Below are 27,532 nucleotides of genomic sequence, written 5' to 3'. Positions count from 1 at the left end.
TGAGAAAGAAACATAAGAGCTTTGAGTGCATGCAACATTGTTGACTTTAGTTCTAATGTTTTAAAATCACACCCAGAATACAGAAAAACACAGCAGAAAATGTGTTTTGAAACTACTCTTTGATAACTGAGTGAGTGTTACCTGTTGAAATGGCTCCACTAAGAAACAAGGAAAGAAGGCAAAGTAAGATCCTGGCCTAGAATGTACCAACACCGACTGAAATATATGATTATTGTGATGATCATCAGGCCTTTGAACTCAGAGGTGTGTTTGCTTGAGGTCAGTTCCTGCACAAGGTAGCCAGTTTAGCCCTTGAGCAGTTGCCTTCAGTATGGCCTTTCCTTTTTTTTGTTTTGGCATGAATTCTGCCATTTTGCCTGCCACTTCTTAGCAGGCTCTTGCAGCCTACATCCCAGTACTGCTGGGCTATGTCCTTGCCTTCTGCAAGTTCACCTGTCTTTGCCTTGTTCCTGTAAAGGCCCAGTGCTTTCCTGCTCTCCAAGTGTCAACACTGCCACTCTTTCCACACTGAAATAGCAAGCTCTGTTCAGGTTGCTTTTTGGCTGAACCCTGTCCTCAGTACCATACCCAGCACATCTCCATATCCCCTGTTGCCTCATTTCTCAGGGACTATTAAACCTGAAATTGTAAAGGCTAGATTGCAATCTTAAAATGCTCATGCTTTTTGTTAACAGTCAAAACAGTCCATGTTATGTGGTCCATAACTTATTCAGGGTGGTTTTTTTCCTACCTTCTTACACAGGCTCAGAAGACACAAAAACCACCTCAAAAACCAGCTCCTGCAGTGGTTTCAGTTGCACCAGCTTTGAAGGATCCATTGGTCAAGAAACCAGAAATCAAGTTAAAGCCTGAGACCCCACCAGCTTTTCTGGCATTCAAGAGAACAGAAGTCAAGGTAATGTAGTTTAAATTTACCAGAGGAAGAGTTTGTTTCACTGCACAGATAATAGGGTTTTTTCAATTAGACCAATCTTTTCACATAAGATCCATAATTGAAAATAGTCATCAGTACACTATGTGAACTGAGTAGTACCGGAGCATAGTGGGTTTGCATGAACACTGAAAGAATGGGGGGAAAAAAACTCACTTCATGTGTGGATGCCCCATCCCTGGAAGTGTTCAGGACCAGGCTGGGTGGGGTTCTGAGCAACCTGGTCTAGTGGAAGGCATCCCTGCCTGTGGCAGAGGGGGTTGGAACTAGATGGTCTTCAAAGTCCTTTCCACAACCTGAACCATTCTGTGATTTATGGATCATATAAAATGCATTATTTGCTCTCTCTAGCCAAGTAAGTTATGTGTATTTTGACACTTTGAAGGCTTTTTCTCATGGCAACAGTGGCCTTGACAGTGCTGGGTTTACACTTGAATTTGATGATCTTGAAGGTCTTATCTAGCCGTGATGGTTCTGTGATTCCATTGTAGGGAAAGTGTTGCTGACTCTGTGAGATTTAATTTAGGAGCTTCTTAAATATAATCTGATCTAGGGGCTGGCATTCCTGCCCATGGTAGGTGGGTTGGAACAAGATGATCTTTAGGGTCCTTTCCTGCCCAAACCGTTCTGTGATTCTCTTCTTTGATTCTGTGTTGCCTCATGTTTCTGTTTTTCCAAGTTAAATTATTGTCAAGAGGTCAAATTGGTCGAAGGTGGTAAACCAGAAGCAGTGTAATAAATAACAGAGTAGTCTAATAAAGCATGACCCTTTCTTAGGAAAACACAGCTTTATCTGAAAATCAAAGCAATTATTCATGTGCTCAAATTTATGTTTGCCATTGCTCTCCCTGGATGCTAACCATCATGAATACTAGGATGGGTATTGCTCTAGCACTTAGGCTTGTGAATGACTTTTTTCACCTCAATAGAGTTATTTATGTGCCTAAACAGGTTGTAAGACCTGGGGCCTGATTTCTTCCATTGACTTTACTGTTTAGAAGTTGAGTGGGTATACTATAAAAGAAGTATTACTTGAATAGAGGGGTTTAGTTTTTGTTTTGACTCTGCCATTTGATCTAACTCTGATTTAAATCAACATATCATCCTCACCTGAAGCCTGGGGATTGTAGGGTTTAAGGTGTGGGAACTTGGTTAGTGTGGATAGCACAGTGCTTCACAGGCAAAGGGAACCTATGTTTGCAGAAAGTTTGTCTTATGCAGTACCTGAATGGGAAAAGACTATAGGATAGTAGGGGTTTTTTTTAATTTTATCCGTGGTACAAATTGCTAAGAACCAAGAAGAAAGGAAACAGATTGGATACTGCTCCTTTGACAGTTTCTTAAAATAAATGCAATACTTAATTGCTCAGTGTCTGATTATTGTCTGAGCATCTGTCAGCTTGTTGAAAAGTGACACCTGGTAACAACAGTAAACAAATAAAAAGGAAGCCAAGCCACCACCTTTTATATAGTTCACAAATTTGGGCTTTTATTGTTTATGGAGGGATCACAGTGCTGTGTGGTAGTCTGCTAAGTGTACAGAAGGAAGGGGAGAAGAGATACTATGTTCTGTGTGCTTAGGAGATTGAAAGTTGGCTGCACCTGGCATCCTTTCCTGTTCTTGTTAGTACTTTTCAACTGGGGTGACCAGTGATGAAATATTGTCCACTGGGTGTTCCTGGGAAAAGAACTGAATCAGAGGCTCGGTGTATTCCTGCTGCGATGTGTTACACAAATAGATGCTACTATAATAAGAATGCTTATTTATTTTAGACTTCAGCAGCAGTTTCGGGGAACTCTGCCAGTACAAGCGTTTCCTCTTCAGCAACGAGTGGCCTTACAGGATGGGCTGCTTTTGCAGCCAAAACCTCCTCTGCCAACCCATCAACTGCCAAACTGGGATCGACGGCACAGAGTGCCGGCGGGAAACCTGCAGCTTCTTCAAATAACCAGAAACCCGTGGGTTTGTCAGGGCTGGCGACTTCAAAGACGGGACTGGGGGCCAAAATAGCTTCCGCCAACAACAGCGCTAACCCCGTTCAGCTGAAGCCTCCCCCGCCGCTGACCCTGGGCAAGACGACGCTGAGCCGCTCGGTGAGCAGCGACAACGTGAGCAAGGCGGGGCTGCCCAGCCCCAGCAGCGCCGCCCCCAGCACCGGCGGCCCGGCCGGCGGCGGCAACGGCGGCGGCGGCTCCGGGGGCAGCAGCGCGGGCGGCGCCGGCAAAGCCGCGGCTGACACCGGCAACCAGCCGGCGTCCCTGAAGGGCCCCACCTCGCAGGAGTCCCAGCTCAACGCCATGAAACGGCTACAAATGGTCAAGAAGAAGGCTGCTCAAAAGAAGCTCAAGAAGTAGTCTGGCTGCTTGCTTGGCTGTGTTCCGTGAGACGGTGGCGTCGGTGTTTTTCTTAAATGAAATCCCCCAGGTACTGTACTGAAAGAGGTTAAATCAGGGAAACCCAAACCTTGAGTAATACAGAAGGTCGAACTTTAATAATTCTGGTATTCCTTCTGCCTTTCCAAATCTGTGAGTTGAATATGTTAGAAGAATTCATTATTACATGCTCTTGGTTTTGTAGCTCAAAGCACTGAAACTTGAAATTGAAGATGGTGGGTATTTTTTAATATTAAAACCTCCACATTTGTGTAGATACTTAATAAATTGAACTTGCTGAAACCGTCGTTCTTAAATGTTAATAATAAAAGGGTTGTTAATCTGGGAAGTCATTGCCACTCTTCTTTTGCCCCATATTTCAATACTTAAAATGCTTCAGATATTCAGTATTGTGCAGAGTTTATTGCTTCAAATTATAAAGCTTGTTAGAGGAAAAAATACTTTAATTTCAAAATTTAACTGTTCAACAACAGTGTAGTTAGATTGAGATTTTTGGTTTGGCAGTTTGCTAAATTGGCCTGTTTTGGTTTTATACAGTGAGAAACTTCAACTAAAAAGAACAGAAGAGAGTCAAAACTGTCTGCAAGTTTTCTTAAAGTGTAGAGAACCATCCTGTATTTGAGAAGTATCAGGTACTCCAGCTCTCCACTGTTACCCCTGAGCTGTTCTTCATGGTTTGTGCTCCCTCTCTTCATCCCAACTGCTCCAGGTTGTGTTCAGCTTAGAGCTGGCTCAAGGTGGGCACTGGAAAATGACCTTGAGTCTTGCTCTCTGTGACCAGCACCTGGCAACTTCCCTCCATTCCTTCTGGGATGAGTGGAGTATCTCTAAACATGAAAGGATCTTGGACTGAATTGGGTTTGCATGGGCAGTTTTATTTTCTCCTAATTGTACTCTGATTTGATGGGTAATAAGTCACATTAATCTTCCATTATGGTAATTAGTGAGTGATCACTCACTCCCCTTATCCTGACCTATGACCCATCTTATTTTCTATGTCCCCTACCCAGCTGAGGAGGGGAGTGAGTACAGAGCAGCTGGGGTGGGCACCTGACATCTGTCCATGGTCAGCCTACCACACAGACTGGCATAGGTAGGTGAAAGCTACTGTTTTTCTTTGCCATCCTATATTTTAATAGTGTGTCTAAAGCTTGATACGTGTTAGCTATCTCCCATACCTCATTTCCTTGCTCCACAATTAAGATTTAGGCTTAAGTTCCTTAAACAGCCAAAGGAATAGTTTCATTTACTCAGGATTGCCTCAGCTGCCTGGAAAATTTGCATATTTTTTCAGCCATTATTTCCTGTGGAGGGAAAAAAAAAGAAAGATTTTATCTTTGTAGTGCCTGCAGCTTCCAGGGCTGTGTAAAAATAACAGCATGAGGAGGAGGAATCCAGAGCTTTTACTGCTTTTTGATCAGCCCATCCTTCCTCCTTTCCAGCACAGAGGGTTTTTAATGGTAGCATAGTAGGAAAAGACAGATGCAGTTTCCATTAGCAAAGAGAAGGCATATTTTCTTCCTAAGTGTTAATCAGGAAACTGTTGCCTACACTAAGAAGTAGTGTGAAGATAGATTCTTTAAATGGCCAAGTGCTCCTATGTGAAGTGTTCATTCCAGTAGCAAAACCTGCTCCCAGAGGAGTGTTCAAGGTGCTAGGTGCCTCTGTCTTGCCTCTGAACATACATAAAGCTTTGCTTGTGAGAGTGCAGGAGCTTTCATCTCAACTGTGCCCATTACTTTAGGTACCACCAATGGGGTGAACAGAGGCAGAAGAAGAATGATCCTTGTTTTCAAATAGTGGTAGCTAATGCCATTTAGAATACTCCTGAGATCTGATCCAAGAGTGCCCTGATGTCTTTGCATCTATACCTCTGGCATGGATTGACTGTAGGGTCCCTGCATTCAGAATGAAATAAGTGATGCTGTGCTTTTTGTGCCTTTCTTTTCCCTCTAATAAGGCCAAGTCTGGCTGCACTCATCGATAGCACTGCATTAGCAAAATCTGCAATACAGGTACAGTTTGCATCAGCAAAAGACATTCTTCCACTGTAACTTTCTCAGCTTCCTAAATGAAATACAAAGTCATCTTCTGTTGGTATAAAAATGTCAGTTAGGATTGTGATTCTTTGAAGTATTATATCAGAAAGGTATTATAGCACAGACCAAGTCTTTTAAATCAAGTGTTTAACTTGAATATGTTAGATAGGCACTGCTGAAAAACAGAGAAGATTGAAGGGAACAGTTGCTTTCTGCTTTGATGTTAAAGTTAGGATGGAATTAACAACTGTATTTCCAGAGAAGGAGTCTGTTCTACAGGCTTGTTTGACTGAAGCTGTGTGTCAGGTTGAGGAATGTAGTGTAGGGCAGGAAGAAGGAATGCCCGTCTGAAATTTGAGAAGCATGCCTCCTATTTAATAAAAATAACTGGAAAATAGTCTTGTGATTTTTCTATCCCCAAACCAAATTGCTCTGTGATTTACTGTAAAAATAGCTACCTGACTTTTCTTAAATGGTTTAGAAATTGGTGTGGTAGTATTTCATTATCACTTAAATAAGGCGGTTTTTTCATAGATGCCCAAATTCTGATACCCTCAGTAATGTGAAATTATAGGTTACTTAGGTTCCATGTGTGCTCCTTCTTTCTGGACTAGGGGATGCTGGTGATACCTGTGCCTAAAAGGAAGGTCTAACACAAGGCTCTGTGATTTACAAACTTTTTAACACTAACACTACAGCTCATAGTGGTCACCATCTTAGGAGCAGCTAGAAAAGAACAAAGCTATGCTGACATCTGGAACCTTGAAGTGTATTTTTAAACTTTCTTAGTGTTTTTGATAGTGCTTGAAAAGTTCTAATGTATTGATAAATAAGTGAGGATGCATCCTAGAAAGGCAGCATTTTATCTGAAGCAACAAACTATTTCCTCTGCTAACTTTGCAGGCAGATCTTGGATAGCGTATAAAGCTCTTTGCTTCTGGAAAACATCATGTTTAAAAAAATAAATAAGAAGAAACATCTTTACAAAAATAGATTTTTATTATTACAATAATTTAAAAGAAGATTTATTTTTTTACTATTTCCCAACAACCAATATTGTAATAGGAATTATCAGTAACACATCTGTGAAAACAAGGATTATCATAGCTGTGTTTCCTAGTGCAGGTGGTAGGTCCACTTCATCTATCTTCATTTTTAAAAGCTATCTTAAAATTACAGCAAAAGTATACTTGAGTGTTTGAAGGAGGTAATTACTCAGTGAAGCTTCCAAAGATGAGAAGTCAGAAGGAATAATTCTTGAATCTGTGTTTGCATTGAAAAGCTGAACCCCTGCTCCAAGAACACCCAGCCAAAAGGAAGATGGTGAAGCACAGAGGTGCCAGAGGTCAAAGCCTGGGGCTCTGCTGTGTACTGGCTTGGATATTTTCTGGGTTCCAGGTTATCAGTGGCAACACATAAAAATATTCCCTGAATGGAGAAGCACTTCAGTTTGAGTGGACCCAATCTTGGAAGTACTTGTACATATTTATTGTCATAACAGCTCAAGTAAAACACACATGGGAACAAATGCAAGATCCATCCAGTAAACTGCAGCCTGTCCCTGCTTCAATCAAAATTAATTAGTTTTGTCATTCATGAGAATAAGGAAGCTCTTAGAATAGTTTAACCTTCCCAATATTAAAAAAAAAAAAAATCCAGTGGCAAAACCATTGCATTTTCTTATGAATTTCTGGAGCCCTAACACAGCTCAGTTTTTAGTATTTAAAGCACTGTCTTAACAAAAATGTGACTGAGCAAGTCTAATATGAATTGTTGAAAATCCTTAATTTAGAAGGCTTTAGATTCAAGGAGCATCTCTTAATTTTCTGCAATTGCTGTTTGCATTCATATGTTTTAAACAAAAATAAAAGTTGCAATATAGTCATAGTATGAAATGATAATGGCTGACAATTTGAATTTCTGAAATGGACTAAGCCAATCCACCTGGATACCTAATTACATACTTTTACTGCATCCCAAGTTACAAGGCTACAATAAAGTCATATAATTATCCCACAATATAAAAATTATCATGGATCCTAATCTTACAGGGATTTCATTTGGCCTGCTAGGAGTTCCCAGGTCCCCCAGAAATTCAGGTGGTCAACTCCAGTATATTCATCCTTCATTCCTTGTTACTTCAGGATCAGGATACCTAGCAAATATTTTGAAGAGCAACATTTGAGTACTCTTTGAGACACCTTCACAGAGTCTGATTCTTCATGGGGAATGTACCTAACAATCAAAATCTGAGCTCTCCTGTGACTCAAGCTGAGTTCTCAGTGCTAAGACTTCAGAAATCTTTTTTTTTTTCCCTCTTTCCCTTGATTAATTTCGCTGTCAGAAATACAAAACTTCATCATTGTGCTTACATGACTCCATTAAGCCTATTAAGTACAATTCAGCCATTCTAAAACTGTTTCAACTATTGCAAAGAATAGATCTTCTCCAAATAAAATATTCTACATTTTAAAACAGAGCTGAAAACCTTCTTGTGTGTATCTTCCCCATAATCTCAAAATATAAATGCCAAAGCAGTAAAAGGGTAGCAATGAGTGTTTCAGTCCATTTTTCCAAGCAGATACTCCCTCTGCACTTTTATTTTCTTCGTTTAACTAAAGGTGAAGCTTTCCATAAAAGCAGCTAAATCCATTTATTAAGTGATTGAGAACCCTTTTTGCTTGCTATGGGAACAGCAAGATTTAAGTGCCTGAGGTGATGTACAATAAGGCAAAATAATGCTCACTGGATAGCAACAGTACACAGAGATTCCCACACCAGATTCTGGATATCTATCTCTGAGAACTCCAAAAGTTTCTCTACCATATGATTTAATCCAGCGCAAAGTTCAGGTTTAATCTCTGTGATCCTCTGCTGCATTCCGTCTCTGAGCAAGACTGACAACTTTTTCTACCCTTCTATGAAAATAATCTGAAAATTGAGGACATTAAAGAATGACACCAGGTTCATTAGCACAGCAGAAACTACTGTGTGTACCAACTGCCCTAACTTTTATCCTTTTTTTGCTTACAGGTTATTTTCTATTACATCTCACTAAGCTTTTCGAATCATTTCATCTTCAAACCTCACTCTTCAAACTATGGGAAGTAGAAACTCAGACAAAAGCTTTAGAACAACTTCTGTTTCCCCTCGATTAGCAGCACTACCTCCCCCCCCCCGACCCTTGATTGTAACAGTGTTGTCATTTTTCTCATCAGCACAAGGAATTAAGCAAACCAGAAAACACCTGACAGGAGTTTCAGTTACACTATTTGCAGCAGGCAAATCACTTTTTTGTTTTCTTTTTGCAGTGCTTTGCACTAGGTCTTCACTAATCACTAGAGGACCTCGGCATTGCTGTGGTGAGATCCCTTGTGTCGAGCACTCAGATACCCATGGGAATCACAAGGAGGGGTTTTCTGTTTGCTGTCACCATTCAGTCTATCATCTTAAGTGCAGGGCACCAGCCTGACCTAGGAATCACTGCAGTCAGTGAACCTAAAGAAACTTATTGACTAGATATTATGATCCCTGCATCTGACTTAAGGAATCAGAGAGGCTCTAAACAGTCATTGAAAGGCACCACTTGACTTTTCTTCTTTTTTCTTTTTTTTTTTCTTTTTTTTTTTTGAATCAGTAAATTTCCCAAGACTAATAACACAGGTTTCATTTCACTACACAGATCTTGCACTAACGCAGTTAGTGGGGAGACAATATGTGGATTTCAAACCTGGGGCGCTTCCATATTGCTACAAACTGTTTCTACCATATGAAGCAGTTGTGTAATTCATTTGAAAAATATAACTTCTTCATGTCACAGTACCTGTTTCTAGTGTCCCCTCTTTTCCTTCCTGCATTTCCATATTTAACTAAACATACTTTCTTCCCTGGGACTAGTCACTGGTACCGCCACACCTGGTATGTCTTAAATGTTGAAATGTTTCCTTAAAATTAAAGCCCTTTTTCTTTTCCCAATCCAATAATCTCCACTGAGAAAAAAGGTTCTTCACAAAAGCGGCTGAGGATAAAAACAGACAATCAAAAAAGCTCGAGTTTTAAGATGTGTCTGTGTTCACTGAGATAACAGTTCAGGAACAATTCAGCCTACAGTATCCCTGATGACTGAATTTGTCCTTTTTCAAGGCTAATTCTCTTCATCTTGAATATTATTTGCTAAATATCATGGAAGAAAAATGTAATTTCATCTGTGATTTGTACTTGTAGGTTGAGTCTTGATGTACGACGCTTCGACAAAAGAGAAAATTATGGGGTAATAGAGGAGCAAGCTCTTCAGCATGTTAATCAGAATCAGTCTTCCTGTTAGATGTTTCCTCCCTCAGGTCTTGACAAGGTGATGGCTTTTGGAGAATGGAGGTTCTCAGTATCATCTGTGTGCTGGATACCATGGCTTCTGTCAATCACTTGTGAGCTTGCTTTGCTTGCCGCAAACCTAACGGATGATTATTCTGTCTGCTTCAGAGAGCCTGGCTCAACAGGCCCTTCCCCTGCTAAGCATATGTCATCTTCCCTAGGTAATTAGATGGTACATATCCCTTCTGACCTTTTGCTTCAGCTAGCCACCATTCCTTATTGCCACTCAGGTCGGAAAAGCGAAGTATCCTCACCCTCTGGTACTCCTGAAGGCTGAGTTCTTGATCACTTCTAGCTTGAAATGCAAAAACAGCATAGAAGATCTGAAAAAGGAAAGCCACATAAACAAAAATCAGAATTGAAAAGTGTAGCCACGTTACTGTGTAGATGTGTATTAGTAGCAGTTCTGTATACAGAAATGTAATAACATGTACAAACCAGCATTCAGCTACATGGCCTAAAATTTATAGACAGGGCCAAAATAAAAAGTAAAATTGAAGCATCTGGGGAGTTCTGCATGACAAACAAACCAATCTCCAAGACCTCATCACCTTGCAACACTGGTAAGGTTTTCAGCTCACACCAAGTGGCTGTGGATTGCATGGAGAATTTTTCAGCAAGGATTCCTCATGGAGAATCACCTCTCCTAAAGTTCCTGTGCTCAAATGTGGCACATGGGTCACTTCTGTGCCTTGCTGATCAGCATTCTTGTTATAGATTTCTTGTCACCAGTAAGTTGAAAAATCCCCCAAACTGAGCTATTTTGCAAGTTCCTGCTCCATATGAGAACCTTGAGACATACATGAGGTAGGATAATGCAAGTGTGTTTTCTCTGACACAGGACTGCAATTCACAGTTTAACTGATTCTCCTTTCCTACCTCACAGCTATTTAAGAGCAGAGAATAACAAATTCCTATGTCACACTGACAGATCGGTGCCACTCTTTTCTGGTGTGAAAGGAAACCATTTAAATTACTAACAGTACAATTTTAGATTTTAAATAGGAACAACAAGAAGACAGGCACAGTGTGTATCATACTTACCTGCTGATCATCCATACCCTGAAGAGCACCAGTCCCCTTGCCATTAATTGCAGGATTTTCACAGAAGTGGAAAGGTGAGCTGCTGTCACTCTTCTGGTACCCTGGACTGCTTGTGCTGCTGTCAGCAGGGGGCCGTGAAGAGACAAAGAGGCTGATGTCATCAAAATCATCATCACCAAAGCCATTTTCTGCTACATCCTTCTGCGCTTTGGCTGGATTGTATGGCTTCAGGAAGGAGGAATACACATACCCTGTGAGGACTAGAAACCAGAATAAAGAGATAGAAAATAAATAAACAGCAAAACGCTGCTAAAATCATTTCAAAACCAACCGTTTTATGCAGCTGTTAGTATGACAGAGGCAAACAGATGGGGCCAGAATGAAAAGAAATCAATATCCCAAAGGGAAGCTGTTATTGGGATATTTGTGCAGAGAACTTACTTCCTGTGTCAACAAGCCATCTGCTCGTGCTTCCAAAGGGGTCCTTTTGCTCCACAACAGCCACCAGATCTCCTTCCTGCAGGTCAATGTCGAATTCCTGCGCAGCGTTGCACTTGCGCTTGGCCTGGTACAGCGACTCCGTGCTGTACGTGGCCAGCAGCTTGGACCTGTGCTCCTCCGTTTGCCGTGGGGACTCCAGCTGGAAACAAACCAGTCCTCAGTAATGCTGGGGTCATTTCCAAAGAAAAATCTGGATAAAAATGCTGCATGTGGCAACTGACTCAGGGTTTTCACACGCAGACCAAGGAGTTACTTGCAGCGGGACCAAATCTCCTCTGCATATGCAGGAAGAACCTGTCCCACTGCTATATTAACAGGTGAGCTGTAAAGGGCAGATTTCAAAGAAATGTAGGAATTTCACTAATTAAAGACCTCTTAGTCTGTTCTCTGCTCTCAAAGAGGTGGTGTTCTGTATGTGAACTCTCTCCTGCTTAATTGGTTTTCTGTAGCCATGACCTTTGTATTTCTATGTAATATCACAAAAAATACATAATCCAAAAATGGGCTGAGGTGTGCTAAGGCCACATAACAACTTGCGTGATAAAGCATTAGGGAAAAAAAAAAAACAAAAAAAAAACACCAAAAAAAACCAGTGGTACCCCAAATTTTTGTGTGAAATTACCTCTCTAAATGAGGGCAAGATGCCATTACCAGCTGGAAGCATATTCATTTCAGGGTTTGGTTATAGGGCAGGGAGGGGGATGCTGCACATCAATGGGATCTTAACATACCACAGAAGCAAGAGCACCTGATGCTGAAACAACTGCCCCAGCTTCTCCTGTAAACCTGCATCCAAATCCTTATTTTACTGTAAACTCAACTCCTAAAACCTCCAGAAACATCTGATGAGATTGGAAACACAGAATTCGTGGTGGATTTTCTGAATCTTGCGCTGTGGGTGTGTATGTTTCTGCATATATGTGTGAACACCCGTGCACATAACCACAGCTGAGCACAAGGAAAGAAAAATTTCTGAATTAGAAGACTAAGATGCACTACAAGAGTATTTAAAAAAAGAAGTTACCAAAAATATACCTTAGCCTTACCATGTGCTTAAAGGCCTAAGGGCAATTTGAGGTAATTCAAGTGGATTTTCAAGATATTAACATGAAAAAAGTGAAAAATCATCTGAAGTTACTGGTCAATGAAAACTTTACTCCAACAACCTGATTCAGAGTCACAGTGGAGAGACAAAGCCCAAACCTTAAGGTAGTATAAAAATGGATTTGTTTCAAAAGTGATCAAAAGAGGATGCTTCATACACAATTTGGATGTATGGTACTCACCAGAGAAGGAACAGGTTTCTTTTTTTCTAGGCTCAATTTTCCCTCAATAAAGATTGTACTGATGTTTTCTTTTACAAAATTCAGCTTGTGAACCTCCTCCATCAATTGATTCTGCACTTCACAGATGCTTGAGGAGGACAGCTGCGAACACAAATGTGGGTTAGATCTCATGTACAAAATGGGAGGGAGATTGGAGAGAGCAGATTTAATTTAATTTGCTGAGTGCTAGGAGTCAGGAAATCTGACAAGTTATGACTATTTTCTGCAGAGCCCATAAGCAGTGCAATCTCTACATATGAGATGTAAAGAGAAGAAAGGTCTTTGCTTAAAGAAAGTCTCTAATAGATGCTATTACATTTAAAAGACCTAGAAATTAAAGTCAAATCATTAAAAATATTCTAAATGGTGATGAAAATTAAGAGTCTTGCATTTATGCTACTGAGCCACCTGCTTTCACATGCAAATGGGCATCTCAGCAGCTATCAGAGTGGCCAATGTGCTACAAGGTTTGGAGCAGTTTATCCCACAGCTGTGTGTTTGTGCAACTGAGAGCTGCAAACAGGTTAAAAATTGTTGGGTAACTGACAGTCTGTGGTACTGAATAAGTGATTTTTGTATATGCCTAATACCAAATGCATTTGCTGATGTAAACAGGAAGAAAAGAAAAAGAAGGTAATTTTGTAGCCAGATCCTCTCAGAAAACAATGCAACAGCTTTCAACACATGAAAACATCAAATTACAGGAATGAAATTTCTTAATGCAGAAAAATCCTTAATTTTCCCATTAAACACCATAGCTCTATGTTTTGATCCTGACCTTGTCTGCTTAATTTTTCAGCTGCCCCTTACTATAATGTGCTCTGTTCCAGCCTTGATGGAAAGGAATACTCCAGAATTGCCTTACTAGAGTGTGTTTCCCAAGCAGCCTTGTTCTGTTCAGGTGAGTGGATTTGTATGTGTGGAAGGCATTGTTGCAGCTGTGTTTCTCAGGGGGTTCAAGTCCTCCAGGTGAGGCTATTCATTACTGCTGAGAGATATCTGCAGGAGTTTCTGCATCATATTTGGGTTTTAAAGCACCTTGATTTTCATAAAAACTATTGCATTGGATCTCCTAACTTGTTTCTCTTTTGCAGTCATCTGTGACTCTGCAGTCTAGCAGCAAAGGAGGTATTCATGCACTTTCTTATAATTTCCTGTGTCTTCTGGGCTAGTCAGGGTCCATGCTAAGATATGCTAGCAGCTGCCTTCTTTTTGCCTCCCTGTAATACTCTTGCCATTACTATCACTGCGACAGTAGGAACAGTTCCATTAGGATCATTCTCAAAGAAAAACCCAGGTCTGACAAAAGTTCAGAACAGAAGTTCCTCAAAACTGACTCCAGAGTGACCTTGCTGTGACCTTCAGTACGTAGCGGGGGCCTAGAGGAAAGCTGGAGAGGGGCTTTTTACAAGGGTATGTAGTGACAGGACAAGGGGGAGTGGCTTTAAACTGAAAGAGGGCAGGTTTACATGGGTTTACTGTGACCCTGGTGAGGCACTGAAATGGCTTCTACAAGGAAGCTGTGGGTTCCTTATCCCTGGAAGCTTTAAAGGTAGGCTTGGATGGGGCTTTAAGCAACCTGGTCTAATGGAAGGTGTCCCTGTTAATGGCAGGAAAATTGGAACTAGATGATCTTTAAAATCCCTTCCAACCAAACCATTTTGATTCCAACATAATCTGTACTGAGCTTGCAAAGGAAAAAAACCCCAAATATAACTGTGCTCAGCAGAACAAACAAAATCAGAAAATCAGTAAATCAGTGTAACTTTCTAGATATGTGTCCTACATAACTTTACCAAAGCATACAGAAAGAAGAAAAGAGAAATTAAGGCACAGCTACCCCTGTTTCTAATGTACTTACTGGAACAGGCACCATGACAGCAGAGTTTGATTCAAGTGCTGCAAGCATAATATTCCTGAGGAGGGTGATGAAGCAGTGTAGACAGTTCAACACGATCTTTTTGGCTGCTCCGTTGAATACCTGAAGTTCTTCCACTAGCTGTGCATTTAGAGCCTCATATTCTTTCTTTGCCATCTCCAGGTCTGCTCCAGCTGACCTCTGAATGTAGCTGTTGTAGTCCAACAACTTGTCATAGCGCTTCTGGATGAGGTTCTGAGGGCCTGGAAACAGGGCTTGCAGTGCTGAGAGAGGAGTCAAGACAAGCTTGTCCAGCTGAGCCATCTGGAAAGTGTAAACCAGACCTGCTCATTACCTTATTCACACAGTCCATCAGATGCCATAAGGGGCTGAGCCTGATGGCAGCCCATCAAGCAATCTGTTAATCACTCTTCACAAAGCTTTGCTGCCAGAGGCAGCTTCAAGCAGGGTCCAGCATGCTTTAGAATCTCCTTCATAACGGGAGATGTTAATTCTTTAGATGTTAGTTTCTCAGCTTTCAGTGTCTGCAAATGGCAGGGGTCCCTTGGAGCATGCAGGTACTGCCCCTAGGGAGCTGCCTCTGGGGGAAAACAGCAAGGATTGGTCAAGTGGTCAAATAAAACTGGTATTTCCTTAGCTGGAAGGCCCACATCAATATACAGTCTAAAGCAAATGAGGTCTTATTAAGTGGCAGCCTTGAATTCTCTCAAAGCTGCCTTTTTTTCTTTTTTTTTTTTTTTTTCTTTTTTTTTTTCTTTTTTTTTTCCCTCCTCTCCTGGAAACAGCTGTAACTCAATTCCTGTTTAAGCAAACACAAACAATCACTTGATTTGATTAAATTAGGTTATGCTTGTTGGTTTTATCTCTAGTAATCAACAAAATTAGACACCTGGTAAAAAAACCAGTCTTCCTCAGACTTTTCCATTAGTCTCTAATTGTCTCAAGGGATTAATATTGCATGAAATAAAATTTATTTTTGTAAGTCATTTGTTCAAATACAGCACAGGCTTGTAGTGAGTGAAATTCATCATCATATTTAAGCCCTTGGACATTCTGTGTGAATTAAGTTGTTGAGTTGGATGTGAGAATAAAAAAGCAGCTGCCTCTGCGTTCTCAAAAACATAGCAGAGTTGAGGAGAGATCCATTTTAGCCCCAGAGTTGTTCTCCAAGGCCAAGATGATGTACACTGGCTAAATAGCTCCTATTTTATTTCCACCTGAAAAACTGGGCTGTGTTTAGTGAACCGATTTTTGATGCATTAAGAAAACAATTCTTCCAAACTGCTGGACCTGATTTCTTAAAAAGAGGCTACTGGGAATTTCTGCCCTGAAAATTTTCCAAAAATCTAATGAGAGAGGAAGGTATACATTATTGACAAAGGCACCTCCGCCTCTGAATTTTTCCAAGTTGAGCAGCTGTTTGAATAAGCAGCCTATCCCATTTTGAAAAGACATTTACGAATCTTATTAGAGCCAAGCATTAGAGTTCATTTTAATTCTGAAAGCAGAAGACTAGTTGAAAAACTATTACTATTTTTTAAATTGCTTTATTAATTACTACGGGCTATATTTGGATTTTTCATGACTTCCCTATATGAAGGATTTGACAGCTCTATGTTAATATCTGGACTTGATGATCAGAGAGGCCTTTTTCCAGCTAATAAATCTGAGATTTTTACAGATCTGTGATTCCAGGAGTTAACAGTACATAAGCACAATATCAATCACAAAAGTCACTCAAACTGCAAGTGCTGGTAACAAAGTAGCAAGGCAACAATCTGCTGCTCTTTTCTGAAGTTCAGGCAAAACAAATACATAATTGTTCAGGTGATACAAATTTAAAACAAAGATTTTAGTATAAACCCAGGAATTTAGCTTGACAGGTTTTCTTTCATTCTTCTAAGGAAAATACAATTCATTTATATTGTATTTTATCTTAGTTCCTACATAAATTCAACCAAAACTCCCACTTATCCTTCCCAACAGATTCCTAAGCTGTTTTTTTAACTCTTTTCTGTCCTAGTCTTCCTCACATATAGCTGTTTTCTCAGACATACAGTAGCTGTGTAACACTGGACATTGCATTAACTTACAAAATCTTCACACAGATTTGCAGCGTTGGTCTGTTTTTCCGAACAGTCATTGACTTTGTCATCTTTATCTTGCAGGATTTCCTGAAGCTCAATTATATTCTGGTCAGCCAGATGTATAGAATCCTAAATGAAAAGATGGTAGGAAGATGAAACTATCACAATCTGTTTTAATATGCTGCATTCACTCATGCAGCTATTCAATAATACTTCTGGAATCAGAAATATTTTCCATCTCCAACACCTGTGCAGTTGCTGTGCAGTTTCCAGTCATTGTGAGGTTGTTTACTGTGATAATATTTTCCTCTGCTTTGTCTATTTTCAGTGTAAACTACTTAAGAATCAAGCTGTTAATGTTCAACTGAAAGAATTATGCCCTAAACTAATGAATATCACACTGGAATTCACCAACTCCTCAGGAGGAAGCCAGACTACCTTGCATCCTCAAAAATCTCATTTGGGGGACTAAGTAGGACTACAGTGGTGTATTTCAGTTACTCAGAATTTAAATCTCAATGAAGTGTGGATCCGTTTGGATAAGGAGCTGTCAGCACCACTGCAGGCAGCAGCCCTCCTTGGCTGAGCTCCCTGGCCTTTCCCTGTTTGCAGAACCAAACACGGTGCATTTGCCATAAGCCCTGGCCAGCTGGCTATTGATCTTGCCTAGCTCCCAAACAACCTCCCTACCTGGCTGGGGCACACTTACACTTGGACAGGCCTCATGCCATCTACAAAGCTCCAAGTAGTCCATGGAAGGGGGCAGGCTGATAAATCACAAGCCAGCCTTCTTCTCTGGAGAGGAGGGTTGAAGCAAAGACATTTTAGAGAACTTGAGCACTCTGCACATCTAATACTAACCCTCAACACAACCTAAATATGGGGAAAGGGAAGGAGTCCTTCCATCCACAATATTTATTTTAGGATGTTTTAATTCATGTGGCTGCAGCTCAGTTCTTCAATCTTTAATCAGAAGATTGGTTCAATCTCAGTTAGTCCCCCACTGCAGCAGAGGGGGGTGACAGCTTCACACAGAGATTGAAAGTCCTGACTGCCACCAGGCAGAACCTTCTTTTCTGCACCTGTGGGTCTCCACAGAACCTGCCTCTGTCAGGGGAAAAATGCAAAAGTGCAGGCTTCAAAACTTCTTTGCCATCGGCTCAGTAATGCAGTGGCAGCACAGCTTATTTATTTAATATTCTGATGTAGACAGCCCTGCTAATAAATAATTTGGTGTTGCCCAGCCAGCAGCAGAAATGTGCGTCAAACTGGTTATGGAGAGGGTTTGTGACCACAGATTGCAAAAAGGCCTGTACCCACCTGGAGATGTTGTGAATAGAGCGAAATGTTCTTCACACACAATTTCACAGTCTTCTCTAGACTTTGAAACAACTTTTCTTCCTTATTAAAAGTTCCATCTTTCACCTAAAATAGACATTTGCACTGTTATTTTGGCAGCCCAAAGGAGTCTGGCTCATGAAAGAAACATCCAGAGCGCTGCTAGAAAAATCCTTGAACTCCTCCCTTTGAAAACAGATCAACCCCTAATTCTCTCAAGCTCCAGCTGTAATTCAAAACCAGCAGGCAACACGGCAGAGAATTCCATTTTTAATCCTTGTGGGAGCAGGGAGTTGCTTTACTACAAGGCCGACAAAAGGCTTCATTTTCCTATGTGCTGTTGTCCCATCTGAGGAAATGTTGGGGGGAAAAGGTGGGATGGATGTTTTGGAGTTAAAGGTGGGACGGGTATTTGGGAGGAAAAGGTGGGATGGGTATTGCAGAGGAAAAGGTGGGATGGCTATTTGGAGGAGAAGGTGGGATGGCTATTTGGAGGAGAAGGTGGGATGGCTATTTGGAGGAGAAGGTGGGATGGCTGTTTTGGAGGAGAAGGTGGGATGGCTGTTTGGGAGGAGAAGGTGGGATGGCTGTTTGGGAGGAGAAGGTGGGATGGCTGTTTGGGAGGAGAAGGCGGGATGGCTGTTCCGGAGCGGGCCCGCAGCCGCGGTGCCGGGCGCTCTCCCGCACGCCGGCTGTAGGTGGAGCTGTTATCCCAGAGCCGTGCCAGCCTCTCCTCTGGAAACGCCGGCAGCCGCCGATGGCCTCGGGAAACTTCTTGATGCCGCCCTGAAAACGCGGTCATTTCTGCCCGTCTTTTCCTGCAGGAGCTTCAGAAATCTCAAGTCACGTCTCAGTGGTTTTGCCGTGGGGGTGTCAGCGTGTTTCGAGACGTGAGTTGGGAACTTTCTCAGTCTAATTAAGCAGGAGAGGCGGCTGAATCTCCTAACAGATGCATTCTGATACTAAAATGATCCTCAAATGTTTAAAGCTTAATTAGAAACAAAACCAAAAAAACATAAACCAGAAGTTTCTAAAGAAAAGAAAAAAAAAGGGAAAAGAAAAATCACATATCCTCTTAATCAAATTTAATTCCCTTTTTCTCTGATTTTATAGCCTTGCTGGTGTCTGTCACAGTCTGAATACCAAAATTTCCACTGTATAAATAAATAAACAGAAAAAAATGTAAGTGGGTGATTTGGATCAGAGAAAAAGGAGAAACACTGATAAAAAACAAACCAGGAAAAATGGCATGTATCTTCTAAAGTCACATCTAGAAAGGCAAGTGACCTTGTATAATCAGCCATCTCATGCAGTGAGGTGCACTGCATATCACTTTCAAGGTCATTTGTAATTGATTTCCTTTGAGATTTCAATTTAAGCTTTCCTGAAAATGTTTATCCTGCTAGGTTTTGAATTACAACTTTGAAATTATGAGGGAGGATTTTACTTTGGGCCGCCCAACACCCATCAGACTCATCACAGAGTCCTTTGTCTCTGTAGTTTTGAGGATTCCAGGTTTTTACACATGTAGAGGCAAATCCTGTGGCCCTTTCCTAATTAGAGGTATTGCTCATCTTCCTTGGTAGATTCCAAACCTTAATGCTACAACATGAGCAAGATGGACGGAACACATTCTCAGCCACGGCAATAATTATTGCCAGGGTATCTGCAAAATGCTGACCTCAGGCTGAGTTTCACAAAACTATCACTTCCTCTCTGCTGAAGACCAGAAGTTTGAGAAACTCTTGTGTAAAAAAGGAAGAGGTGGAGAACACATTACATTATTTTCTATTTCAATCACAAAGATCTTTCCTGTCTTCTGTGACAGTCAGAAAATGACGTTACAAATTAGGTAGGAAAAAAAGCAGCACCACAAACTCCATTTCCAACACGTTTTGAAAAACACCCTGTGCAAAAGCAGAACTGAAGCTGTCAATGCAAATCTGCAGTTGGATGAGTAAGTACCTGAGGTTCTCCCCTCGTCAGTATTTTCAGATGGCTGGTGACCCTCTTGGATTTCTTGCTAATGGAGTGAATATTCAGTCGAGAAAACTTTTCTTTAAGGGTTTCATCATCATCATTCTTCCTATACTTCAGCACTGCAGACAGAGAATTTCATTACATCAGTAGTCTGTATTCACAGGACTTTTTACCAGGGCAGGCACACAAATATGAAACCATGTGTGAGAAGACACTTTGATGTCATTTGGGGTAATCTGTGAAAATGCTCAAGAGGATGAAAACCCCGTTATCAACAGTAACCTTGGGAAGAGTGAAGGTAGGGCTTCAACCTGGCAAATCTAAAAAAAATATTGCTATTACTGCATCTTAATTATTATCAGTGTTTGCAACTGCATTACAGACACTGTAACATTAATTCTTTCTCTGTTTTCATACTGGAGTTACCAGTCAGGTAACATAGTCAGCTGAGGACAAGGGACATTAAGGCATTGTTATCCTCTTGAAACCCAATGTCTTACACAACTTGGGTGGCACCAGCTAAAATTCATATAGTGAAATATCTGAGCTGAAAAATGTCTTGTAATGGCCAGCCCAAACCTACAAAGAAAGAACTTCCTGTGCTCTTTTCTTACCTAAATCTTTCCTCCTTTTAAGCTCATTGATGTTCACATTAATGGTTTTCATAGCAAAAAGGGCACGTTGTAGTGCCTCGTGGTCAGGGTGAGAAGCAGGAGTTGAGTTCAAGAGCTCCCGGAGTAACAGGGGATATTTCATCAGCCGTTGCACTGGTTTGATCAACAGGGATCCCAGGTCCATTAGATTTGGCTTTCCTCTGTAATTTACACCAAAATAATTGTCACAAAATTAGAAATTCCTTGAATTGCAATTACCAGTCAAGCCAAAAAACAAGATACATCTGTGGGGGAACAGGGGTGTTGTAAACGAAACCTTGCTGTCACCCCCTCAATGAGAAATACACCCCAGGTCTCTGAATTTTCTGTTTTCAGAACTTAGCAGACATCAGCTCTGAAACCATCCCACTCAGTCTAAAGGTGCATGTGCTGTAACTCACACATCACAACACCCAGGAAGGGAGATGTAGGTGGAAGAACAAATAACAGGAAGTTTGAGAAATGCGTGTGAGAGCTGGGCTGTTACATCCTGCCCTGGGCCCTCAGGCTTAAAACTGTAACATTTCCATGCTGTGGGTAACTGGGATGCCTGTTCACAGTGCATCCCTTCTCACAACACTCCTGACTTGGCACAGAGACCCTTGAGCTTTACAGCCTTTCACCTGTGGTTTTACTTTGCTGGCTGCCAGTCAGTTATTTCTAATGATGCCTCGGCTTCCAAAGGGTACCAAATCTGGCCTGGGAAATGTAGAACACACAGAATATTCACACAGGCTTGATCCAACCTGCTGGAAGACTCCCTTACATAAAGGCAGAGCAGGAAACTGGCCAGGGTGGTAGAAGGATGAGAGCAGGACAATCCCAGCTTCCAGCATGGGCACAGGGATGCTCTGTGGCTCTAGGCTCAATCCCCACTGGCTGGGCAGGGGCAGCAGAGCAGCATCCCCAGGCATTCAAGTGGCTCAGGCCATGAAGGCCCCCCTGAGCTCTTGGGCCAGCTGAACTCATGCTCCAGCCCTGCTGCAGACTTTGCCTGCACTCTCCAGGCTGGAATGGGAGAGGCCGTGCAGGCTGTGGGCTGCCACAACAGCCTCGAAGGAAACGGGAAAGGACTGAGCCACGTGTGCCTTCATTACCTTCCATGTGCTGGGTAGAAACATGGGGTGTCCCCAGAATGGGTGACACCAGGTGGCCAAGACCAGGGCCAGCCACTGCTGAGGTTCCAGCAGCAGGACAGACATGTCCACAGCCTCCCCTCATGACAGCACAATCCTCAGCAAACCAGGCACAGCTCCAGCACCAGCTACCTGGCACCTCCCCACTGAAATGAACAGGAGCTCCTGGTGACAGTGTGGAAGGCAATAAAGCAGAGCAAGCTTTCCATTTGCCTGCCCAGAAAGGCTCCTCTGGAGCAGAAAAGGTTTTCTGACATTAACTACGCAAGAGTTGAGGGTAGACAAAGAAGGATTTCTGCATATGGAAGGATGAAATAACACAATGTAGAAGGAAAGTACAAAAAATAGGGAACAGCCACATGGTTTTGCAGGCTGACATCTATTGTTTTGTGCAACAGAAAGCGTAAAAGAAAAAAACCCCTTCATTCCTACTTTTATATGTGTAAAAAGTACAAGAGCCAATCCTTACTTGCTGACTAATTAACTAACAATTTGAATGCCTTTGAGAAGAGACATCTGCATATTTAAACCATCTCTCTCAAACAGGCATTATCTGTAAAAAAGTTCTGCATGAAAAAAAATTAACAGTAGATGCCTTTTAAGGCTTTCTCATGTCCTGAAACATTCTCATCATTTCAATCCCCCTCATTTCCCCTGTATCTTACATTAAATAGAAAGCTGTTTTTCCTTCTTTCAGCTTCTGGCAGCAATAATGAAAAAAAAAAAATCTTAAATTGTTATTGTTTTCTCTGAAAAGCCCTATGAATGCAAATCTATAAAAGCTGCCTCGTGAATGGAAAAATCTTCAAGTGTTTTCTCTTTATATAGTTGCACTTTGGACAGCTGCCCAAGTGATAAACAGCCCTCTGTTCGGTATCTGCATGACACAGTCTTGCAATATGGTGGGAGAGATAGCAGGTTTGTTATAAGATAATGACTCCCTGGGGCACTAAAAGCCACAAAGTTTGACTCATCTAATTCTCCCCAGCAAGATTAGCTGAGATAGCCACTCTGCCTGGACAGTCCCATTTGCAGTGCACCCTGTTAGGACCCACGGGCTGCTGGGCAGGACATGGCCTTGCCACACCACTCAAGCAGGAGAGTAACGCCTTGTGACATCTATTGTGCAGAAAATTAAGTTGGTAATTCATTTGTGATGCTACTTCAGCCTTTCCCCCATGTTATTTTGAATTTAGCAAGTACTCTAAGTCACGTGTAACTGTACTAATCTCACAGCAAATTATTACCGTAGTGCTGCAGTAAATGCAGCTGGCAAACTGCAGTACTGGCAAACTGAGCTCCACAGCACAGCCTCCCTCCTGCCCCCCAACAAAACAAAGTCACTAGCACAGACACATTCCCACTTGTTTAAAAAGCCCGTGGTGGTGAGCCACACAAAGGCAGGGGAGGCAGGGTTTAGTTTCATCTGCTCTCACTGCAAGGCAGCTCAGTCCAGTGGCAAGCACAACAGCCTGCACGGTCCAGCTGGGCTGAGGCTGGTGTGATGAACTGGCATCTCAGCTGCCAGTTCTGAGATGGTGGGCAGGAATCAGGCTGCAGCAGGGCTCAGAATCTTGGGCTTTATGGTTTACTATGCATGCCTTTATTTTAGTACAAGACATGTAGGGCAAATAATTCTCTGTGCCATAAGTCTCTCAAGCAAACCCAGGGAATTCACTGAGGCTGCACAGTTGTTAAGCCAAGCAGAATTTAACCTATTGAGCTGCTAGCAAAGGGCAGCACTGTCTGGTATTTATGTAATTGTTTTCTCGATCATGCTTGAATGAAAATCACTCTGGGAACAGCAACATCACAGACCATTTGGGGGGAGTTATGCTGTATTTTCCAGTTCAAGAGTAATCAGATTTTTGGGTGCAGTCCTGCCCAAGGGCTGTTGCAACTCTGCAACCTCTGATTTGCAGGTGATGGGACTTCTTGAGTGCCCTGCCTGTGGAGCAGCAAAGCCCAGGGAGGGTCCCACAGCTAAACCTGCTCATTGCATTCTGCACAGCTTTGTAAGAGTCCTTTTAAACTCAGAAAGTGACTTGTCTCCTACACTCCACTGGAAACTGTTTGAAGGAGAAAACCAGACTTTCATATCTATTAGGGCTACACAAGGCAGAACAGCCAGTCTTGTGTGATTTCGGTATGTGTTTCTGCCTCACATGAGCATACTGTGACCTTCTGGATATTTTGTATCTCTTGGAGCCACACTCCTTGTGGGACAGGGGTACACAGGAATATCCCTTATCAAAACAAAATGCAGAGAAACTATTTCCTATCACAGACAAAAGCTTGAAAGCCCCCAAAGTAGAGTTTCAACATGCAACTCTTTCAAAGTGTATTTTATGCAGATCATAGCTCTAACATGCAATTGACTGACTGATTAACAAATTCTCTGACTTGGCTTGAGGTCTGTTCCTCTCCTGCCAGTACAGACCACACTTGCTCCTCCTTTCTCCTAACACTTTGTTGGGGGTTGCAATCTTTCTCTTCAGTTCAGACAACCCCTCCTCTGACCTCTCACTGCAGGTAACTTCAATGCAGCCAACATGCTGGATGTCCAGAAACTGCAGCTGTGATAAATTCTCCTTTACAGCTTTTCAAAGATGTCACATTTGGCACAGAAGTCCCTTAACCACAACTCATCAGTGGCTGGGGGACTTTTCTGGCTAAGTTGCAATGAGATTGTTCTTTTCTGATGTTCTTCCAGCCACTGCTGGGGGAAGATCCTAAGGTGGGCTTCTCACAGGGGGCTGCTGAAGGGGTTGTCAACTTAGGAATAGCTTTACCTGCAGCCCTGCCTGAATTGTAGCAGGAAATTGGATTTCAAAGACTGACACTATGCTGTTGACAAACAGTCAGAGCATTCTGCATATGTCCTGGAAAATTCTCCAGGATATACTGACACAAAAGGTTTATGTTCTTAAAATTTCCACCTGCACAGCTTTTAACATACTAAAGATAAATCAAAGATCCTTTAAGATTATTTTACATGTAAAAAAAGGCACAGTACTTACTCTTCTTCATATCTCTTTCTGCAAAAGAAAAGAAAACAAAGCATGCATTAGATTCCTCCTAAAAGGATTTATACAGACCAGGAGATTCTCAGATACCCTTCAGTGACACAGGGTAGCCATAACTGGCACGCTAACTTAGGTTTGTAGAACCTACAGAACTGCACAAAGCAGCCAGAGGGTACTGGTGAATCTGACCCTGTAGCTTTTTGAATGGACAGCCCCAAATGAGAAAGGATTGTCAGAAACCTGGCTTTGGCAGTGCCTTGTCCTCACACTGTTCGAGAAGGAAGTTTGGATCCCTCTGCTAACAGCTGTAGGTAACACCGAGCCATTAATACAAAAAGTAAAACTAAACGTCATCCTTACACTTTACATACATCTGTCTACTCTCTTTAAACAGAAATGTATTTTTAAAAGAAAAGGAATACATTTCAGCCTTTTAGGGTTTAGAGTCAATGAAGCTGTGAAGTTTTTTGTAGACCCCACATCAACTGAAACCTCTCTGGAGTAGGATGGTGCTGATGCATATACCAAAAGCATCAGTGACTTAAAATTGCAGTTTGCAAACTCGTGCATAGAATGTTTTCTTATGGTATCAATAAACCCAAATGCAAGAGACCCAAATGTCTCCATCTCTGCATCAGGCTTTCCTGACATCACAACCTCAGCCACACTTTTTTGACTGCCTGCACTCTTATCTCCTGGCCCACCAGTGCCTAGCTGAGCATCTGGAAGCTGCTGCTTTCATTGCTTCTGCACTGTCAGCATTTTGTGTGCTTGTGACGTCCCTCTGCCCCTGTAATAGTTGACCGAGCTACTTCAGGCTGAAAGCTGAGCAGGTAGTTGCCAGCATCCTTTCATTTTTACCAGCTGCATTTCTTTGGCTAGGCTAGCAAATAACATCCCCAGTTTGCATAATCACTGCTGAAACACGGGACTCTACAGAAATTGGATTTGCACATGTCTCCAATGCAGACACCTACATTTTGGGATGGATTTTTTTCCTCTTCAGTCAAAAGGAACAGGAATCTCAACATAGCTAATTAAATCTGATTTGTCTGTACAGATGTGCAGAGTGCCACTCTCAAATTGCTCCTGATATAGAACTTGTTTTTCACATGTCAGATATTACTCAGTGGAGGCACAGAAGCCCCTACTAATGTCAGCTCATTTAAGATTTTTTAAAGTGGAACAATATTCTTTCCAAGGGAAAAGAAAACTCTTTAACAAGTAAACATTTTTCAAAGATAGTCAGCACCAGCCCCCACATTTGTTACATCTCACAGTGGAAAACAGCCTGTAACTTATTTGGTAACAATCCTGCACAGTTTTCTTCTAGGGCAAATATTCTCCACTGGGTAGAAACAGTTTTAGATGACCACAGTTCTGAACCTCAGCATGCATTTTCAGGTCTTAATAGTTGAATTGACTGCAATCTTTAGACACTGGGAAAAATCACAACATAATACACACACACCAGTGCTTTTATGGTTGGGTCCTGTTTAAAGGCTGATCAGGAAAGAATAAGGCAAAACAAGGCTTTATTGTAAGGAAGTCCTTGTCGCTTCCTGCTAGCAAAGGCTACAGTGGCTCAGCACAAAATATCCTTTCCATTCACAAAGCCCAGCTGTGAATTTGGAGCAGGAGCACCTCTTGCTCTGGAATACAAGTGGCAACATCCACCCTTGGATGTACTTTTATCTTTATTTCCTTCCATGTCCCCTTGCCTCAGCAGCATGGATTAAGGAACAACAGTAGTGATTAGTCAGGAAAGATTATTGTAGGCATCAGCACCAGAACACCCACTTAGGGGAAATACCTGCCCATCCATTAGCCTGAAGGCCTGAGTTTATATGAAAATGTATTTCTTTCAACTTCCAGGGTAGCTAAAACTTGAGAACCCTGCCCATATACTTCGTTATGTATTTAAGAGCCAAACGTGTTGCAGAAGATAAGCTTCATTTTCAACAAAACCTCTCTTCAAAGCAAACATTTCTCTTTTAATGTTATTAATATTTTCCTTTACCACTCTTTCCAGATTTCGCTTGGACATACTTCCTGTCTCCTAAATCTTAACGGATCTCTGCAGACCAATCACAAATTAGGGTGTGGCTGAAATATCTGTGGCTGATGTACACTCCTTTATTTGTGATAACTTTACATCTGTCCTACAAGTGTGCAGCATGGGTCTTTCCTGGAGCTGGAGCCAGACCTCTGGTCTGAATCTGTGGCATGATCCCTCTGTGTGATGCTCTTGGGAAAGTGAGGGGCAAGGGGATTTATGGGTGGGAAGAGAAGCACTCTACATGGAGTGGATGAGCTGGTCCCTGCCACTAGCTGCAGGAGGAAGCTGTGCTGGAAGACAGATGGTTTCATTACTTGGCAACACCCCCAGTTCTCCACACATTTTCCCAAGGGTCTGGCATTGGAGCCAATAGCACAAAGCACCTGCCTCTGGTGGGAATTGGCAGTTTGCTCCACCACTGTTTCCTCTCAGATACCCCCATCATGAGGAGTTGGGAGCTACACAGCAGCTCCAGATCCTGGGGCCTTGTAGCAGCAGCCCAGAATTGCCAGTGCACTTGAGTAGCTCCATAACAGCCTGCTCCAATTCAAGGAGCAGACTTGCTGAAGACAGGGGGCAGCAAGTTTCCTGGGAGCTGGAAAAGGTGTTCCTAATAGCCCATGATATGATGCAGCAATTTTCTTTATTTTCTTTTTTGCCAGTATGGGGCACTGAAACTAAGGAAAGAGCAACCTTTCTTGTGCTATTTTTGGCCATCTTAGAGAGAAAAAAATCTAACCATGGCCCC

General features: G+C 42.0%; 2 protein-coding genes across 11 annotated transcripts in view; one reads left to right on the top strand and one right to left on the bottom strand.

The window, feature by feature from the left end:
- INTS12 (integrator complex subunit 12) overlaps nt 1-18,251 on the top strand; it is a 31,621-nt gene extending 13,370 nt beyond the window's left edge. For 3 of the 10 annotated variants that reach the window (XM_059844212.1, XM_059844213.1, XM_059844214.1), the window contains exons 7-8: nt 764-916; nt 2,726-3,674. In XM_059844212.1, the coding sequence (XP_059700195.1) occupies nt 764-916; nt 2,726-3,307 (735 nt within the window). In that variant the 3' untranslated portion in view covers nt 3,308-3,674. Of the gene's footprint in view, nt 1-763; nt 917-2,725; nt 3,675-3,883; nt 5,783-10,761 lie in introns of those variants that run through there. The other 7 variants (XR_009486188.1, XR_009486187.1, XR_009486185.1 and 4 more) reach the window with 7 other exon arrangements.
- The window catches only part of ARHGEF38 (Rho guanine nucleotide exchange factor 38), a 39,547-nt gene continuing 18,380 nt past the window's right edge, over nt 6,366-27,532 (bottom strand). Inside the window, exons 5-14 of the mRNA XM_059844207.1 lie at nt 24,720-24,737; nt 20,525-20,724; nt 19,896-20,029; nt 17,913-18,017; nt 16,599-16,721; nt 14,488-14,808; nt 12,588-12,728; nt 11,242-11,440; nt 10,801-11,060; nt 6,366-10,079 (exon numbers count right to left, since the gene is read on the bottom strand). Coding sequence (XP_059700190.1) covers nt 9,894-10,079; nt 10,801-11,060; nt 11,242-11,440; nt 12,588-12,728; nt 14,488-14,808; nt 16,599-16,721; nt 17,913-18,017; nt 19,896-20,029; nt 20,525-20,724; nt 24,720-24,737 — 1,687 coding nt within the window. The 3' untranslated portion in view covers nt 6,366-9,893. The remainder of the gene's footprint in view (nt 10,080-10,800; nt 11,061-11,241; nt 11,441-12,587; nt 12,729-14,487; nt 14,809-16,598; nt 16,722-17,912; nt 18,018-19,895; nt 20,030-20,524; nt 20,725-24,719; nt 24,738-27,532) is intronic.

The sequence above is a fragment of the Haemorhous mexicanus genome, chromosome 4 (assembly GCF_027477595.1).
Source record: "Haemorhous mexicanus isolate bHaeMex1 chromosome 4, bHaeMex1.pri, whole genome shotgun sequence".
Taxonomy (NCBI): Eukaryota; Metazoa; Chordata; class Aves; order Passeriformes; family Fringillidae; genus Haemorhous; species Haemorhous mexicanus.
The sequence above is the reverse complement of the archived record's forward strand: the minus strand, read 5'-3'. Positions and strand labels throughout refer to the sequence as shown.